This window comes from Phaenicophaeus curvirostris, chromosome 7, assembly GCF_032191515.1.
Source record: "Phaenicophaeus curvirostris isolate KB17595 chromosome 7, BPBGC_Pcur_1.0, whole genome shotgun sequence".
In the NCBI taxonomy this organism is placed as follows: Eukaryota; Metazoa; Chordata; class Aves; order Cuculiformes; family Cuculidae; genus Phaenicophaeus; species Phaenicophaeus curvirostris.
Window position 1 is genome coordinate 40,670,534 of NC_091398.1, and position 20,029 is coordinate 40,690,562.

The following is a 20,029-nucleotide window of genomic DNA, read 5'->3' on the forward strand; positions in this document are numbered from 1 at the left end:
CCGAGAAGGAAGTCTTCCTGCACACACCAGGAATGAAGAACCTACTTTCAGACACTGCCTCTGCCTAGGACTTCACGACGGTCCCAGAAAACAGTTCTGTACAAGGCTACCCCACACTAATAAACCTCAGTTTGCTGGTTTGAAGGGAACTGCATGAGATAAAACACTAAGATGTCATTTCATGCGTATTTGTAGGAGAGGAAGCATAACTGGTTGCCAGCACTCTAGACCTTCCATGTTTCTGCCATATGTTTAACACATATCCTGGATTTAGAAGTGAAAACATCTTTGTGGAGGGAGGAAAGATTGTAAAAGTGAAAAAAAACCCTCTGTATTTAACACGAAGTAAACTTCATGGAAGGAATACATAAGAGAAGCTGCAGCTCTAATTTTCAGGACTGATCTTCACCCAACTCAGCATCAATAATAAAGCATAGGAAAAAAAACCCAGAACAGCATGGGCTTTAAGGTTCCTTCCAACCCAAACCATTCTATGACTCTGTGATAAGTAAACTATAAAGGCTGAGGACAGAGATAGGAGCCCCCCACCTACTGCAGAGCCAGGACAATTCCAGTCATGGACAAATAACTGCACAAACAAGTAATGGGGACTTTGAAAAGGAAAGCATGCACAGATCATCTTAAGAAATGTCTCCATTCCAGAATCTGTCCTTTGTTTTATGAGGCTCTGTGAAGAAAAACGAAGGTGCGTGCTCCAAGTCAGCAATCAGAACCATGAAACACCATGTACAAAGTGTGGGAGTTGAATTGCTTTGATTTAAGGTGGTGAGAGCTCAACTAATCTCTAAAAATGATCAGAAGAAAAGAAGCATCTTAAATTAAACAACTCATAAGGGCATCATGAAAGAGCCATTACTCTCTTCTTATTTCTCTTAGTAAGGCAAGGACATAAACAAGCAGAATGAGAAGAAGTGAACCTCAGTATCAGAAGGAGACCAAACTGGAAGGAGGATCCTACTCTCCTCTGGTTGAAAGCACCAGAGATTTGAACAGCTCTTCATTTTGTTCCCCACCAGGAACAGTGAACCCAAAACCATCATGTATCCCAAATGAGCTTTTACCTGGGATCCAGCTGCAGGAAAAGTGACACCTTCTTCTTTTAAGGATTTAATTGTTGCAGATATTAAGCTACACTGTGGATCTTTCTGAAATTCTTCTGACCACTCCACCATTAGAGCTTTGAGCTTTTCACATACTTTTGGATGTGCCTAAAAGACAAAATTGCACAGAAAGGGATGCTCGTACCTCAAAATGAACAGAAAGAATTGTTACCTCTCAGTAAAACTTTGCTACCAAAACCATTTTAATATAAATATTCTTAATAACTTTTTTACTTTCCAATGTTTCCACCTCAACAGTATTGGAGAGATTCAGGCTATCTACCACCCCTACGTTAACTTTTCTGCACCTCCATGTTAGTTACAGTCTGTTTGACCTCATTTTCTCTTCATTACATCTCATTTGCATCATTATTCTCCTCCAAATCACATAAGTTTGTATCATACCCCTTCTCTACCCTTTAAGATCTCTGCTTTCTGCTCCTCAGATGCCAGAACACGCTCCTCCCTGCTGATGCCTCAAATGGCAGGAACTCACAAGAACCTGACCTTCCTACCATCTCTGTATAACGTTTGCATGTAAGTAGGTCTCCTTGATCCAGATTCTCCCAGAAACAGGAATTACACATTATGGACTGCGCCACTCAGTTCACAGAACAGATTATTAGGTCCCGAGTTAGGAACCAAAGTGCAGGGACACAGTCTGGCAAAGGAAGATATTTTCTTGGAGTGAGGGCAAACCAAGATCAAGTTCAGACTCTGCCTGCAATTCTTCTGGCTCACGCATTTTTCTTTGGCACAAGAAGAGCCTCTTCAGCTCCCCCTTCCTTCACAGGATTTATGGCTACTCTAAATCCACACAAGACCACTGATTTCATGCAACATCACAAATCTGCTGTACTAAAAACCTCACAGGTGATCATGCACCTTTGGAAAAGCAAGTCAGAGTCAAGTACTGCTTTACTGCATGGCTAAGGAACACCCTTCAGCGTACATCTCCGTAACATTAAAACATCAACTGCTGTTAATCCTGTAACAGCCTTAAAAAAAAATAATACTGGAGTAAAACGAGCAATTCTTCAATAGAGCAGCTCACAGACGTGAAGCCCACACCAATACCACGAGGGAAAATCATGGATCAAAGCTCTCCAGACTCTGTACACTTACTGTTTTTTGTTGTCAGTTGATTAAAAGAGCAGCTTGAACACAAAGCATCCAAACTAACCTCAGGATACCTGCTGCGAGTAAGGATTCGGGGGCTGCAGGGCCCCACTGCCTCTGCTGCACTCAGCCTGTCTGGGGAAGCGCCTGGGACTGCACAAAGGTCTCTGTTTCAGAGAATGGCTAATGAGAACAAAGCAGAGGACTTAAAGACCTATTTTTCCCTACCAAGCAAGAAACAGCAGAGCTGTGAACTCATTTGGCTTCCCAGCAATTTTATTAGTTTCCTTAATTGCTTCGCTTAGCCTCTGATGACTCCAGGCCTCCCGTATATCTGATGACTAACTTCTTCTTAACCTATTAGCCACTTTTGTCTTCAAGTGGAGCAGTAATTAGGGGAAAGCTGTTTCGGCTTCTTCAATTCATTATGTCCAGATTTAGATCCCACCAGCTGCTAGACCCTAACCATTCAGGTCCTTCTTTCTTGGCAACCTCCTCATTCAGCAAATCTCTGGAAACTAAGGAAGTTGTTGGAAGACTTTATCCTTTTCCTTGTAAAGCTGTGGTTTAACTCCCATATAGTTTTCACTTCGCAATTCAGCTCACGAATTTCACTCAAGTCAAATAAAAAAATCTCTTTGAGAAAAGCTGCCTTCACTGTTATCGAATTAATTTAGCTTAAAGGAGTCACAGATATTAATTAAAAATGTTCACGTAATTTTGTAAACATTATTACCAGCCTGTCTATTTTTTAATACATTACATTTCCATGGCAAAGATTAAAGGACACAAATTTCAGTGATAAAACAGCCAACAGTGTCTGCAATTGCACCGAAACTATAAAACACATTCAAACTACACGATTATTTTTGCCAATTCTTTGCTAAGGGGAGACAGAGCAAAGGTGTTACCAAAATAATTCACTCCCGGTACAGAATGTTATAAATTTACCTTGTTTATTATACCTCGAGCTTCGGTAGCAAAATCACGCGAACATACTTCTAAGTGAAATATTTTTCCACAGTTTGATACGCAGGCTCCTAAAAGCTGACAACAGAAATAGAGTTGTGAAAACGTGTGAGAGTGATGAAAATAATCCAAAATAAAAGCATACATAAAAAGTTAAATTTAATCCTCTGCTGTGGTTTGAGCTGAAGTAGGACCCGTTTCTGAGTCGAGCTCAGCCTCGTCTGAGTAACTTCACTTTCTGACTGTTCCAGGCACTAGTTTTCAGGCAGGGTTTGTCTCTGGCAGTGAGCACATGGGGCTGGGATGCAGAAAGGCCATCCTTTATCCTCATTCCTATAGGAACTAAGGCCATCCTCCAGCTGGTGGGGCCTTAAGTCAAAAAGCAGCACCTGCAGGGAGGGGCAGACAGGAGAGGCGACCCCAACCTGACCAGCAGAGGATTCCATCGCATACCAGTCACACTTGGCATAAAACTGAGGGACCACGAGGGTCTCGCCATCTTCTTCAATGGCTGATGCCCAGTAAGGACCTTGTCTGTCAGTCTGCCCTCGATCCCAAGCATTCCTGAATCCAGTTCCCAGCTCCTTCCCAGCCTTGGACCCTTCCCCTTGTGCCTGCTCTGCAGCATCCATGAGGATGCAGTCAGCGAGGTGTGGGGGCACAATCTCACAGACTTGTATATATTTTATTATTTTCTTTATTATTTCATTAAAGCTGTAGTTTTAGTTTCCCACCCACAAGTCTTTCCTTTCATTTCCCTTTTCCCTTACCCTGGGGGTAGGGAGGGAAGGGAACTGGGAGCCCAAGTGCTCGGATTTAGCTGGCAAAATTGGCCAGGCTGGGGCTAAACTGTGACATCTTCTCTCACACACTGACTTCTAACGAAGATACATCAAGGTATTAATCAATCAGTACACACTGATAAGCTGCATCACATAGAACAGTACAACCGGTTTTGCAAGCAGCGATGGTTTACTCACTGTAAGTGCTTGCAAAGCCACATGGGGAACTTTATGATTCACTCTCTTCATGATGGCTTTAAGGCAATCCTTGGCTCTGAAAAAGGAACAAAGAAACCATTAGTGATAAATGTGACTGAGCTGATCTGTGGAACAAATGATAACAGGTTCTTGACCTGGGCAAGCAAATAACACTGGATCTGTTGGAAAAAATGGAACCCAATTCGTGCTAGTCTGGAAAAACATGGAATGGTTTGGTTTGGAAGGGACCTCAAAGCCCATCCAGTTCCACCTCCTGCCATAGGCAGCAACACTTCCCACTCCATGGGGTTGCTCCAAGCCCCATCCAACCTGGCCTTGAACTCCTCCAGGGATGGGGCAGCCACCCCTGCTCTGGGCAATCTGGGCCAGGGCCTCACCACCTCATTGGGAAGGATTCCTTCCTCATGTCTACTCTAAACCTTCCCCTTCCAATTTAAAGCCATTCCCCCTCATCCTATCACTCCGTGTCCTTGGAAAAAGTCCCTCCCCTAACTCTAACCCTTTTTGGAGCCCCTTTCAGTACTGGGAGCTGCTCTAAGGTCTCATCGTAGCCTTCTCTTCTCCAGGCTGAAAACCCCAAAATTTCTCAGCCTCCTCATACAGGAGGTGCTTCAGCCCGCAGATCATCTCCGTGGCCTCCTCTGGACCCGCTCCAACAGATCCGTGTCCTTGTTATGTTGGGGATTAAAGAACTGGACACAGGACTCCAGGCAGGTCTCACCAGAGCAGAGGGGCAGAATCCCCTCCCTCACTCCGCTGTCCACGCTGCTCCAGCTGCAGCCCAGGACACGGTTGGATTTCTCAGCTGTAAGCACCCAGTGCTGAACAACTTGTTCCCCTGCGTGCGCTGGGTTGGAACAGACTCCGCTTGACACCGTCATTTTGTATTAATTCCCACAGAATTGCTGACAGGTGGATACAGGGGGCAACTGCTGTTAAGTTAAAGAATGGATTCAAGATAGACAACAAAAGACATGTCCACATAAAAAGAGAATAAAGAGCAGTGATGATTAAATAAATGGTTATTTTACTGACTACTGCAAAGGTTCTCTTTGGATTTAATTTAGAAATCGTGCTCAGAGTTTGCCAGCTCTTGGATCCCATTTTCAAGGCAATAAAGACACAAAGATTTTATAATGTCTTCCAGCCTAATCTGACATAAGTACAGAACAACAATTAGTGCTCTAAATGTTACACTTCTAACAGGTTTCATACTCAAAATGAGCATTAAAGGCGGGCAGCAGCTACATGGGCTGAGGCCATTAACAGTATTATTTTGAAATCCCTAAACCCATGAAATCTCATGCCTGTGGGAGTAGGGAGGCCCTGGCCCAGGTTGCCCAGAGCAGGGGTGGCTGCCCCATCCCTGGAGGGGTTCAAGGCCAGGTTGGATGGGGCTTAGAGCCCCTGATCCAGTGGGAGGTGTCCCTGCCCATGGCAGGGGTGGCACTGGATGGGCTTTGAGGTCCTTTCCAAACATAAACCGTTCCATGATTTTATGATGCTCTTAGTAATTAACAAAAAAAAAGGGGGGTTGTCCAGTGTAGAAATCTTAAATATTAGATATAACTGCTAAAAAAAATATCTAAAATCACTTAAGAATTCAGCCTATGCACTAATCGGGTTTACTTCAACATTTAAACGACGTTATCCCTCAAAAAGATTACCTTAAAATTGAGCAAATGTGTCTGGCCATTACAGGATTGCTGAGCTGCCAGGAATGTTTCAGTATTGCCCCTCAGGCTAAACTGATTCCAATTGATCTGCGTTTTGATCCCCACTTTTTCCTGCTCTTCTCCTCCACCAATCTCATTCATAGAATCACAGATTGGCTTGGGTTGGAAGGGACCTCAGAGTCCATCCAGTTGCACACCCTGCCATGGGCAGGGACATCTCCCACTGGATCAAGTTGCCCAAAGTCCCATCCAAACTGGCCTTGAACCCCTCCATTCTTCCTAACGAATGCACACACGCGCGTTTCAGATCACAAAGAGCTCACTGTCCCAGCCAGACAATTTTCTACAGAGAAACTAGTTCACCTTTTCCTCCTGGCACAGCTGCTTCTCAAAATTTATGCGCAATGATTAAATATGAATAACTTGGTCTGCTGTGCAAAACTCCTTAAAAACTGGAATGCTCTTAGCATGTACAAGTTGCTCTACTAGAAATCCGGGTGGAAAGTTTCTTTCCAAGAATTTTAGAGCCAACTATGTGTATCTGTAGAGCTTGCACAAGCCTCAGCTTGGCTGCACTTTTTGCATAGCTGACTACAACGAGGATTTTGAGGCGGGTTCTCTCTGAAACGGTGTTTTTCTTCCCCTCAACAAGGAATTACAGGCTGTCGCGCTGAGATGCCACTTACCCGTTAGGAGTACTTCCAACTTTGTCACATATATCCATAATAAGACCCCAGTCTTCACTGGTGTTGTATTCATTCGTAGCCTTTTCTGTAAAGAAAACCAAGAGCGATTGAGTGTCATGCCCTCTGAGTTCAGATTCCAGTCAACACACGCGGTCTCAGTGAGACAAAAAGAAGACTCCACACACAAAATACTGAGGGGCAGCACCTTCTACAGGACTCTAAAGCAAAACCAACTTCCTCATTAAAATGACCTTTTCTCCTGGATTTCTCAGGAAACCTACCCACCACAGCATGGGCTAAGAAAAACAAATGGCACACAAGGATTAATGAAGAAAACAGAAGAGGGCAATGATAAACAGACTGCTCTATCAAAGGATCCCTAATTAATTATCTGCAGCACACCATTCCATACATCAACTGATATGGTTTAATGTTATTTATTTGTGCTTTCCTTTTAAGTTTTTATTACAGCCATGCTATTTTAATCACACGTAAATATTACAGTTCTATCAAAATGGCTGATAAAAAGCAAATTAAATGTTGGTTATGTGGCATTTGCTGCTTTAGGATTTAATTTTAGCCTCCCAATTTAAAGTATTAACTAAATTCAAGGTAAGTCCTTTTAGATTTTTACTTTATATATTAATCCCATTGGGACGTACTTCATCATGGCAATATCATCATCAGTGCTTACGCAGATTTTTTACTTTGGTAAAAGAAGCAGCTAAACCCCTTTGGGACTGCATATTTTAAGGACTTCAGCAGATTAAAGCAGAACACAGTGGTCACTCTTTACTAATGCAATGGTGTTCTGCGATAGCAGCTGCTCCAAAACCACAGGGCTTGCTGACAGCAATACTAGTGCAGGATATACCCAATTTCATGCGTGCAGTTAAGCATCTTCACTGATAATCAGCTTCACTGCTTCATTTTGCAGTCAAACGCTACAGCAATACTGGCGCAGCGGAAAGGCTTCCCCCGAGCAAATGCAAGAACCAACAGTGTCCCCAAAACCCATTTGTTGCAGGTGTAAAAAAGCAGAGCAAGGAGGGGGAATGGAAACCAGCAATTCTGGCCATTGGTTATCTTCACAAGCCAGACTGACTACTTAGAGGAAACAAATACTGTGTTTAAAGCATGTCCTTACAGCACAACTCTTCTCAAACTTAACCACAAAGGATATAATTGTTAAATTTTCTGCTAAGCGCATCAATGTTTTTAGGATACTAACATAAAATTTGTTGCTTGTTCCCAAAAATAAATGAGTGCCTGCAATTTTAAACGCTTTAACATTCAATTTATTAAAAAAAAACCCAACCCCCGTATTCATATTTTCTGGGTATGCGAACCCAAAGTACAAAACAACCATGAAACAACAACAAAATGCCATGCTTGGTGAGGAAAACCTATGCCTGGTGCTTCCTATAAAGCTGTGCCAGCTAAAGCTGCTTTCTAAGAACATCGCCTTGCAGGTGGCTTTAACGGCTTTAAACTGGAAGGGGGAAGATTTAGACTAGACAATAGGAAGAAATGATTCATGATGAAGGTGGGGAGGCCCTGGCCCAGGCTGCCCATGGAAGCTGTGGCAGAGTGGATACTGAAATTCTCCTAGACCCTTAGAGCAAATCACGATTGGCCTTGCCTGCTGCGACAGAGGATGACCCTCACTATCCTGATGTCCCAAGATATCCTGATCAACTATTCCACTGTTAGCACCAAGCTTCACGTTTACCAGGTGTCACTGAGACATTTTCAACTCTGCACCTTCTACACCACAGCTCCCCTAACTCTCAGCACTACTTACATTCCTACATGGATGCACATCAAACAAAAACTCCCTCCCCTGGTATCTCTCAGCCTGTTCCAGGAGCAGTCATGGTGCCAGTGAAGATATGAAGGCCACCCTACAGCAAACTCTTACAGCTCTTGAGTTTTGCTTCCTGCCAGCATGACAAATTCAACAACATCTGTTTTTTTCGCTTAACATGAGCTGCAGCTGAAGAATAACCTTGAAGGAGAAGTACCTCACAGATGCCGCGACGTGGACTTTGTTCAGAAGAAACGGACGTGGGAGGATAAATTTTCCAAGATTTTTTCAGTGCTAAGAGAATATCAGCTTTAAAACAAGATAGGACTTATCTGCCATCCTCTTAATTAATTAAGGAACACTAGACTTGAGATTACTTCTCTAGAAATAACAATAAAACAAAACATGCTTCTTTTTATTGCCGCTCGGCATATTTTTAAACACCCAAAAAGAATTCAATCCCACAATTAATCATTTCTAACTGGATCGGTTCCCTGATCTGATTTGCCGTGCAGCTGTACGTAAAGCTATGCCAACACGGAGAGAAGACAGCACTGAGAGGAGCAGCTGGGGAGGGGATGGGAGCTGTTTACCGGTATTTCTGCCAAAAGAAGAGATGCTTGTCAAGCTGCCGCCTTAAAACTCTGTCACCAGCTCCCCTAGAAGAGAAGGTAACGCTTCACCACTGCATGCTAATGTCAAGTTTATGGGGACCGTCCCTCTGCCTCACAGCGTCCAGAAGGTGAGCTGAATGCTGCTCTTTCTAGCCTAACTGCACAAGCTCTTTCCCTCTTTTTCCCAAGAAATGGATGGGTAACGCCCAGAAATAAGGCCAAAAGGCAGGAAAAAAGAGAACTCCAAGGACTGCAACTAGGCATCATGTGGCAATCCTGAAAAGCCTCCCTGTTTACATCAGCTCAAGCATCAAGTCCTCAGTGTCTAATGTCAAAGCGTCCCAGATCTGCAGTCATGATTAAGCGTGCTACAGCATGTTCACTCTTCCGGGCCCAGGGCAACAGAACAGAGCTCGCAGCCCCCGGACAGCCCTGCTCCCAAAGCCGGTTGCACTGACAGCAGTGCACAGTCAGCACCAGCATCCCTTGGGTGTGCAAATCCACCAGGAACACATCCACTTCCAATGCCACACCGAGAACCCTGCCGGTATGTCTAAGACCTATCTACACTCACAATGGCAAGAGGCAAGGAAGACAGCAGGAACAGCTGGGGGAATCTTAAACTACTCGTATGACCATGGAAACGGAGAAAAGAAAAGGAACGGCTGGAACCTCATGGCCCCCAGAATTCCCCAACTATGACATGGGTGCCCCAAAAGTCCTGTGGGAATCACTGCTGAGGTAATCAACACAACACTTGGACTTTGCCCAAAAGCATATTGCACGCTTACACAACACAGAGCTCTCACCCCCTGCCGCTGCTGGAAATCCATATCCCATTTAACGCACAGAGGCAGCATTTGACACTGACACGGACACACCAGTGATCCCGCTGACAACTGCTCTACCTCTGTGCTGCCCAGCACACGCAGCCTTCAAACATGCAGAATCCCTTGGTATTTCAGTCCTGAATTCCCTTCAGCCAGGCTTGCCAGCAGGGCCAAACAAGGTGTCAGTTAAAAAAAAATCAACACAAGGACCTAACTTTTTTTTCCCAACCTTATCAAATCATGCTAGAAATTGAGAGAAACAAACACTGATCTACAGAATCATTTGGTTGGAAAGACCTTTGAGATCATAGAGTCCAAGTGCACCTGTCTGCCACTAAACAAGACCCCTGAGCACCTCATCCACACGGCTTTCAAACCCCTCCAGTGATGGGGACTCCACCACCTCCCTGGGCAGCCTCTGCCAGTGCCCAAGAACCCTTTTCATGAAGAAATTTTTCCTAATAGCCAATCTAAGCCTCCCCTGGTGCAACTTGAGGCAACTCCCTCTAGTCCTATCCCTTGCTCCTTGGGAGAAGAGACCAGCACCCACTTCACCACAACCTCCTTTCATGGAGCTGCAGAGAGCGATGAGGTCTCCCCTCAGCCTCCTCCTCTCCAGACTGAACAGCCCCAGGTCCCTCAGGCACTCCTAGACCCTTCCCCAACTCCGTTCCCTTCTCCAGATGCTCTCCAGCCCCTCAATGTCCTTCATGGAATGAGAAACCCAACCCTGAACCCAGGATTTGAGGTGCAGCCTCACCAGTGCCGAGTACAGAGGGAAGATCCCTTCCCTGCTCCTGCTGGCCACACCAGGGCTGATCCAAGCCAGGACGCTGCTGGCCTTCTTGGCCACCTGGGCCACTGCCGGCTCATGTTCAGCCACTGTTGACCAACACCCCCAGGGCCTTTTCCACTGGTCAGCCCTGCCCTTGGCCTTGTTGAACCCCATGTCGTTTGTTGCAGCCCTTCGATCTACCCTTGACCTAGCACAAAACTTCTCAGTTTGTTGTGGTATTTGCTAAAGTCTCCAACCACTACAACAAAACGTTTGTACAAACTGATTTGCCCACCAAAGCCACGTGAAATAAAATCTTGCCTGCACACAGATATTTCACCTTTCACACAGGGCCACTCTAAGCAAAACCAGAGTTCATGCATCAAAAGTGAACGACAAAAAAGCCCAAGGACTACTCCAATTGCTGTATTTCAGAAGATAAAGCAGAACCACATGGATGAAAACCAGAAATTTAATCCCATGCACCTTCATCTGCTTACTTTGCCTTTGTTTAATCAAATTAGAGAATTACAGCTTTGATTTAATTAGTGATTACAGACACGACGACACTACAGTCACAGGACTTGCATTTCCAGTAACGCTGCGCAGCTCACTGATCCTTGCTGAAAAGACAACCCTGCTTGTCATGATCCCAGCTCCCTTTTCATGTCACTCAATATTACATTCCAGAAAACTGGATCAAAGTAGAACATTAAAATAACTTTTTATAATGTAAATCCAGTTCACTGAGATGACTTTTTGAGATACAATTTTGTTTCATTGAGTCAACTGGCCAAGAACCTGAAAAGCAAACAATTCTATTTATCAATCAATCTGGAAACTACAAGAAAAACATGGAAGAGACTAGGAAGGGGTTAACAGAGACTCATGCACTGGAGCCTGGAAAGCACCACAACAAAGTTACCAGCAGTCACATATTACACAACAAAACATCCCTCATGACATAATTAAAACAAAAAAAAGCAGGGCTCTGCTATATTAAAAACAATAATTGAGGCAGGACTGGGCAAGCAGACCAGTAAATATCTCAAAAGTGACAAAGACAAGCCATAAAATTGCAGGATCGGAATTTAGGAACTGTAATCAATTCAATCGAGATAAAGCCATGGACTAAAGACTGGGAAATACTGTCCCTAGATTTCAAAAAAATAAAGAAGCACCAAACCAGCACTAAAAAAAAAACCCAAACAGATTGTCCTGAAGTATTTGCTACAAGTCCAAGTGTTGAAGCCTGGAATTATTACAGATTGAGATATGAAGGGGAGACGTGGTGAACTGTAGCAGAAAGCAGCTCCTCTTGCAGGCAAGGGCATCTTGTCAAAGGCCAATCTAACACGAGGTGTTTGTTGGACTGCAGAGAAATGTTCGACAGGAGCCATGTGAAAGGCACTGGGACAGGTCTGGGATCGCTCCACGAGTAACGTAAAGCGATCTGTTGGGAGTGGGCAGAGATTACTCCCTGAATCCCCCAAAAATCCATCCTGGAATCACTGTTAACATATTCTGGCTGACAGCAGGGGTGAGGGGCTTATCCAGAAGCTGTCAGAAAGTGGATCAAGTTATGCATCAATAAAGGGAAAGGCTAAAACACCACATAAAGGGAAACGTAAACCCTCAAGCGCTGGATGAGGTAAGAAAAGGTAAGGGTTAGAAGGACAAAATGCAAATCCACATAGAGTCAAGAAAAAGTTCTTGTAGAAATCAAGTGCTCAGCAGCTGGAAAGCAGAGCAGAATGATGAGCATGCCAAGCTCCAGCAGGGGGACACAGGGCACCAAGGCAAAGCGGCCTCAAGAAGGAAAACCCAGTCCTAGAGTGAAACCTGCCAGGTAAACATTTCAGCAAAGCACAAGGAAGCATGAAATGCTACCGTACAAGCTACCAGCCAGGGAAACTACACAAAAAACACCTCCTCTCCTATGATCACGTTGAAGATCTTACAAAAGAAGGCTGACTAAACAGATGATGAAAGGGAACACACTTGTTCTCTACGAAGGAGCAAATGCTTCAGAGAGGAGGGCTAGTTAAGAGGAAGGAAAACAGCAAGTGCAAATGAACTAACGATGAACAGATTGAAACAGGAAATTAAAAAGCTTCTCCCGCTCTAAAAAGCTCAAGTTTTGGGGTATCCTCTCAACAAGAAAAACAGATGAAAGAAACCATACTCAGACACCATTCCACAGGTTAATCTCACACGGTGGAACTACACACAGAGCAACCAAAGTACATGCCCAGGAGATGAGAATCTGCGCAGGCCGGCTGAAGAGCAAGCATATGGGTTTAGAACCAAGGGAACAAATTCAGCAACTGTGGCAAAGCAGAAGTGCCCTCACCTACATTTTCTACTTGTGCCCCAGGGAAAAAGCACTACCAAATGTTTAGTCTGAAGAGAGAGATGGATCAACCTCCCTGCTAGCGAAAGTTGGGTCCTGTCCGATCCACTGACGTCTGCTTTTCTCTCACCACCACTTCACAGTCTTTCCTGCACTGATTCAAGTAACCGAACTCTCTAACTCCTCGCCTTCACAGATGATGCAGCTCACCAGCCAAAAACTGCCTTCTGGTAAACTACTTTTCTACCAAAACCAGCTGAATCAGCTCATTGGGGAATCAAAAACATAAATAATGGGTGGATGGGGCCATGGAAAAAGATCTCTCCTTCCCTGCAGCACCAGGCTGCCAACTGGGCTCAGCTATTATCCTGGGATGTACCTTTTTTTTTAATGAAAAAGGAAACAAAATGTGAAAAAAATGAATTCTGGCAGATGAAAACCCACTCATGTGATTACTGCAAGACAAAGCGCAGACCACTGACGTTTGATGTTCTGGATAGTCACACTCACAATGGAGTTGTAATGTTTTAAAGAGATCCTAATGGCAAACAGTGAGTCCAGAGGAGGCCATGGACCTGATCTGAGGACCAGAACACCTCTCGTACAAGGACAGGCTGAGAGAGTTGGGGTTGTTCAGCCTGGAGAAGAGAAGGCTGCACCAAGGAGACCTTAGAGCAGCTTCCAGTGCTGAAAGGGGCTCCAGGAAAGCTGAGGAGGGGCTCTGGATCAGGGAGGGCAGGGACAGGACAAGGGGAACGTTTTTCAGCTGCAAGAGAGGAGGTTGAGATGAGATCTTAGGGAGAAATGTTTTGCTGTGAGGGTGGGGAGGCCCTGGCCCAGGCTGTCCCGAGCAGGGGTGGCTGCCCCATCCCTGGAGGGGTTCAAGGCCAGGCTGGATGGGGCTTGGAGCCCCTGATCCAGTGGGAGGTGTCCCTGCCCAGGGCAGGGGTGGGACTGGGTGGGCTTTGAGGTCCCTCCCCCCCAAACCATTCTCTGACTATGTGCAGATGTTCTGGCGAGTTTCTGCCTTCATTTCAATAATAGGTGAACGTTAATAATCTGCAATGGTTTGTGAAAAGAAAGGGAATGCTTTGACTACGCAAACTGCAGAAACATAAGAAAACAGAACAACTTAAGAAAAAAGAAACAGGGTGGCAACATGAGCACTTCCAACAATGCCTTGACAAAAATCCCAGGAATGTTGCATTCTTCTCTTACTTAAACTCCAGTGTGACAAGAAAAGCAAATCTCACTCTAGTATCTAAATTTAATTGATTTTCTGGTGCTTTGATTCAGAACAGGCATTGTTTAAAAACTCAAAACAAATAAAAAAACACCAAAAGAAAGCCACATAGAGAACAAGCGTGGTGTTGCTAGAAGCCCAGGATGGCGCAGCCTGGTCCCCTCTGCACCCTCCAACAGCACCAGCTCCAGCCAAAGCTGTTCCGTAGTTCTGTACCAGGGGACAGCACAGCCCAGCTTGGCCCCAGGATGGTGTCCCAGCACCAGGAACCCAGAGATGCATGAACAAGGCTCCTGTTGGCATCACTGCAGCTGATGCTCACCTGGAGCCCTGCCCCACACCCACAAACCTGACACACACCCTGACTCCACGGAAACCTGGCACAGGGAGCAGCTTCCTGGGAAGGGAAGAAGCGCCAGTGGGACATCTCACACTGGCCATGAAACACAACCTCAGCCAGATGAGAGCAACGGGGCAAGCTGCGTGGGTCACCCAGCAGGCTAGGACACCGCCATCCCATTGAGAACAGTACATCCCATCGGGAACAACCATGGAATAGTTCAGGTTGGAAGGGACCTCAAAGCCCATCCAGTCCCACCCCTGCCACGGGCAGGGACACCTCCCACTGGATCAGGGGCTCCAAGCCCCATCCAGCCTGGCCTTGAACCCCTCCAGGGATGGGGCAGCCACCCCTGCTCTGGGCAGCCTGGGCCAGGGCCTCCCCACCCTCATTGGAGCGCGAAGAGAGGGGAAAAGGAAGAGGGGAAGGAGCAGAAAGAGGAGGAAAAGGAAGAGGGGAAGGAGCAGGAAGAGAGGGAAAAGGAAGAGGGGAAGGAGCAGGAAGAGAGGGAAAAGGAAGAGGGGAAGGAGCAGGAAGAGGGGAAGGAGCAGGAAGAGGGGAAGGAGCAGGAAGAGGGGAAGGAGCAGGAAGAGGGGAAGGAGCAGGAAGAGGGGAAGGAGCAGGAAGAGGGGAAGGAGCAGGAAGGGGGGGAAAAGGAAGAGGGGAAGGAGCAGGAAGAGAAGGAAAATGCAGAGGGGAAGGAGCAGGAAGAGGAGGAAAAGGAGAAGGAGGTGGATGAGAATGCCCCCAGCTCCCGGTCAGGTTTCTGCTTTCGCAACGGGCCAGAACGCTCGGATCCGACGATCTCCAAGCTCTTTCCTAGCCCGAGCGACTGTAGGACTCGACCAGGAAGGCGGCCCTGGAGCAGGACGAGGCCGCCAGCCCTGCGTGCCGGCCCTTTCCCATCCTCCCCGTCGCCCCTCGCTCACCCACGTCCTGCTCGAAGGGGTTGGGGGCGAAGAGCGGCATCGCGGCCCCCTCGGCCGCCTCAGCCCGGCCTCTCCCTCCTCCAACACAGGCCCCGCCGCCGCCTTCAGGCCCCGCGGGCTGCCCCGCGCCGCGCCTGACGCCAGGGCAGCCCCGCCCCTAAGGGGGCGCCCTAAGGGGCGGGGCTGGCCCTGGCGTCAGGCGCGGCGCGGGGCAGCCCGCGCGCTGTTGGGGGGCCTCGCGCGGACCCCCTCCACGCACGCCTAGACCACGCCCCCCTCCTCCCTGCCTGCGCTGGGCGTGGCCGCCATGTTGGGGGGGGTGGCGCCCAGCGTGGAAACTAGTGGGGGGGGGTAGTTTGATTTATATACGATTTGAGCCAAAATAAAAGCTCATCCAAGGCGCTGTAGTGTTTGAAAGTTAGGCAGGATGTCCCTCTGACAGCGTTTTGTTTTTATAGCGTGTTTTTTTCCCTTGAAATCCTGTTTTTTCCTTTAAATTCTGTTTTTTCCATGCACTGTTCACTCTGGAGGAGATAATGTCTTGTATTCCAATCTAATCTGTGCTGAGCAGAGGTCTCTTCTTCCATAATCGCCTCTATTTTCAGTCTTTCCCTGAAATAAGTCATGACCACAACAAAAAATGCAGTATTTTTTATTTAAAGTTCATCCAAGCAACTCTATTATTTGAAAGTTACACAGAACATCCCTCTCACAGCATGTTGTGGGGGGGTTATTGCATGATTTTTATTTAAATCCTGTTTTCCTTTCACTGATCATTCCTTGGAGATGATAATGTCTTGTGTTCGCTATGATCTGTGCTAAACACATGTGCTTTTCACCTCCATTTGAGTCTTTCCCTGATACAAGAATTAGTTGCTATTAAAAAATATGGAATATCTTTGGTTAATGCTAGAGTGCATCCAAGTAACTGTATTTTTTGAAAGTTAGACTGAATTTCCCTCTGAGAGCATGGGGTTTTTTTAAATACCATGTTTCATCAATCAGTGTTTCTCCCGACACCGTTACATAGAATCATAGAATCATAGAATAACCTGGTTGGAAGAGACACACCGGATCATCGAGTCCAACCGTTCCTATCAAAAACAAATCTTGTGTTCGGTCTGATCAGTGCTGAACAGATGTCTCCTTGCCTATAATCGCCCCTGTCTGCAGCCTTTCCCCGTCTCAAACACAAGGTCAGGCAGCTCCAAAGCTCCAAATAATCAAGATTTGACTGTTGTCAAGTTCATAATAACATTAAAACGAGTCCCCGGGAAGTAATAGCATAAGCATAAGATTTCTGGGACAATTTATAGATCAGTGAAAGGAAAACAGGATTTAAATAAAAAACTTGCAATAAGCCCCCCACAACATGCTGTGAGAGGGATGTTCTGTGTAACTTTCAAATAATAGAGTTGCTTGGATGAACTTTAAATAAAAAATACTGCATTTTTTGTTGTGGTCATGACTTATTTCAGGGAAAGACTGAAAATAGAGGCGATTATGGAAGAAGAGACCTCTGCTCAGCACAGATTAGATTGGAATACAAGACATTATCTCCTCCAGAGAGTGAACAGTGCATGGAAAAAACAGAATTAATTAATATATAAATATATAATTAATACATTCTGTGCCCAGCTCTTGTCTCGCTGCACACGATTGATGGAGATCACTGCCTGGTGTTACCCTGGCATGATTAAAGGGAGCTTGTTTTCTAAAACTCCAAAACTAGTCTTGCAGAGTTTTTCTGCCAGCATTTTCGATAACAGTTCGAGTTGGAAGGGATCTTAAGCCCCATTCAGTTCCACCCCTGCCTCCCACTGGATCAGGGGCTCCAAGCCCACTCTCTCAGGAAAACATTTCTTCCCAAGATCTCATCTCAATCTCCCCTCTTGCAGCTCAAAAATGTTCCCCTTGTCCTGTCCCTGCAGTCCCTGATCCAGACCCCCTCCCCAGCTTTCCCGGAGCCCCTTTCAGCTCTGGAAGCTGCTCTAAGGTCTCCCCGCAGCCTTCTCTTCTCCAGGCTGAACAACCCCAGCTCTCTCACGCTGGAACAGGTCCAAGTCCTGTGCGGATGACTCCAGAACTGAACGTATTCTCTGCTCCTGTGATCGTAAAGGTCTTTTCCAACCCAAACCATTCTGTGAGTCAACGCGTTTTGGAACGTGCCCAGTCATTCATTTCAGAGCTTCATCTCAGAGCGTTCGTGATCCTGAGTCATCGTCCGGGCAGTGTCAGCGCGTGAGTCAGACCTGGGTTTGGAGCCTTCCACGAGAGATCTTGCAGAAAAGTGAGGCACAGCGGCGTGACAGCATCTGCTTCTGGTACAGAGGTCGAACTTTGAAAGCACCGAGAACAAGATCCCTGCAGGGTTGCTCTGTGATTCAGTGCCCGCTCATCTCCCATTTCTGGGACACGTTCCTTTCCTCAGCTGTGATGTGCAAGTATAAAACTTCAAGAGTTTCATTTACACGTGGGAAGGAGTCATATTTTGTAGGGAATTTTAGATTAGATATTCGAACTTAAACACTGGTGTTTCTTCAAAAATGACAGCAGAGTTCGTATTTCTTGAACATTTTGCACATCGGAGGCGTTTGTTTTAAACCATCTGGCACCTGCGACAGCTGGTTTTATGCGATGCCCTGTGCTTTTGTTTGATTATGAAATGGCATTAGCAGCCCCTTCGCCTGGCTGTACCGCCAGCCTGTCTGTGGTCTGGACTCCAAGAGAGTTTCCATTTTATTCCCCTTTTCCAGGGTTTGCACAGTCCTCTCTCGATGGAGTTTCTGTTTCATTCCTGTTTTCCAGGGTTTGCGAGGTCTGCAGGTGGCACCGTTGCCTCACACTCACAGCACCATCACCCATCCTGAACTGCTGAAAATGAACCCTTTCTGCCAGGTTTTTAAGGCAAAATGGAGCGCCTTTCCCTCCGTCTTAAATTTACTAATTAGGTTGAAAAGTACCATTCCACTTAATGAATCAGACTGGATCAAAATGGCACTAATTTGTTTAATTGCTTTAAAAAGGAAGGATGGATCAATTTGTGCAGAAGTGCACTGTACGCTGATGCTGCCTGCCTGAAAGAGACAATTTTAATGAGTTCTGTGTAATTCAGGACAATGAGTTTCCTACTTTTTTCACTCTGCATATGGAGCAGCATCACAGCCGCCACGCACGCAAAGAAATGGGTGTCTTCTCCAGTTCTTCACACCCTGGAACACCGTTTTTGTTGCATCAGTATCAAATCAAACATAATCTGAGCGCCTCCTGTACGAGGACAGGCTGAGGGAGTTGGGGTTGTTCAGCCTGGAGGCTCCAAGGAAACTTTATAGAGATCTTCCAGCACTTGAAGGGGCTACAAGAAAGCTGGGGTGGGACTTTTTACAAAGTCTTGGAGTGATAGGATGAGGGGGGATGGCTTTAAATTGGAGAGGGGAATATTTAGATGAGACATTGGGAGGAAATTCTTCACAATGTGGGTAGGGAGGCCCTGGCCCAGGCTGCCCCGAGCAGGGGTGGCTGCCCCATCCCTAGAGGGGTTCAAGGCCAGGTTGGATGGGGCTTGGAGCCCCTGATCCAGTGGGAGGTGTTCCTGCAGGAACCTGCAGCCCAGAAACATTTACAGAACTTCTGTGCTAGGTGACACCACAACCACAGCCACAGGACATTTCCCAATGGGAAAATGGGAAAACCCACATCCCACAGTAAATGATGTAATCCGCAGTAACAATAAGACCCAGGAATAGAAAATAAAGTATTAGGGCACTGCCAGTTATCCTGAACCCTGCAGGAACAAACTGTTCACAACAAGAGCTCCTAGGAAGCACGAGAGGGGAGGACAGGAAAAAACTGTTAAAAATGTTCTTTCCAAATTGTTTTTTCCAGATGGATGGATCAGCCGGGCTTTGTAGGATACTGAAGCTTCCTCCTCCACGTCGCCCTGTCACAGCCCCGAGCTTCCCCTCTCTTTTTTTTATAGCAATGTAGTGTCATAATATTTAATCTCAAGCCTTAACTTCTGCAACAGAGGTTTTAAAGGATAATTTATACCGTTCAGAGCGTTTGCTTTTAGAAAACTTGGGGAACTCTGGAGAAGCTTTCTCCTAATGCACAGAAGCAACTTGCTAAGGCTTCGGGCTTTGTTCTGTGCCTGCCTGGGCTCTCTGTGTTTCTCCAGCTGCCCTCTCGTTTACTTTGCGGTTTACTGAGGTATTTTTTTCCTCTCTTTACACCAGTCTCCCTCCCCTGGTGCTCTGTGTAGGAGTCACGCAGAGAGGGAAACGGATTAAACAGAGAAATGCTGACAATGGCTCTGTACAAAGCATTTCAAGATGTACGTGAGGACTCTCTCCTCCTCAGTTCTTCCGTCTCTCCTCTTCAGTGATGCTTGCGGAGAAGGACACTGGCAAATAGCACACACTTTAAAGTGTTAACGTTCTGCTTCTAGGGCTCTGTGCGCAGCCTTTGTACCCGTCAGGCCCTCCCATGAGAAACGATGCTGCATTAAACGTTTGCTTGGACCTTTTTAATAACAATTTTTACTGTACACACAGGCTGCGGCCACTG

At 46.2% G+C, this 20,029-nt stretch overlaps 1 protein-coding gene across 1 annotated transcript in view; it reads right to left on the reverse strand.

Annotated features, from left to right (window-relative positions):
• Nucleotides 1–15,594, reverse strand: part of STAM2 (signal transducing adaptor molecule 2) — a 28,152-nt gene extending 12,558 nt beyond the window's left edge. The window contains exons 1-5 of the mRNA XM_069861685.1: nt 15,464–15,594; nt 6,573–6,657; nt 4,190–4,265; nt 3,192–3,287; nt 1,083–1,229 (exon numbers count right to left, since the gene is read on the reverse strand). Coding sequence (XP_069717786.1) covers nt 1,083–1,229; nt 3,192–3,287; nt 4,190–4,265; nt 6,573–6,657; nt 15,464–15,503 — 444 coding nt within the window. The 5' untranslated portion in view covers nt 15,504–15,594. The remainder of the gene's footprint in view (nt 1–1,082; nt 1,230–3,191; nt 3,288–4,189; nt 4,266–6,572; nt 6,658–15,463) is intronic.
• Nucleotides 15,595–20,029: the final 4,435 nt, after the last annotated feature.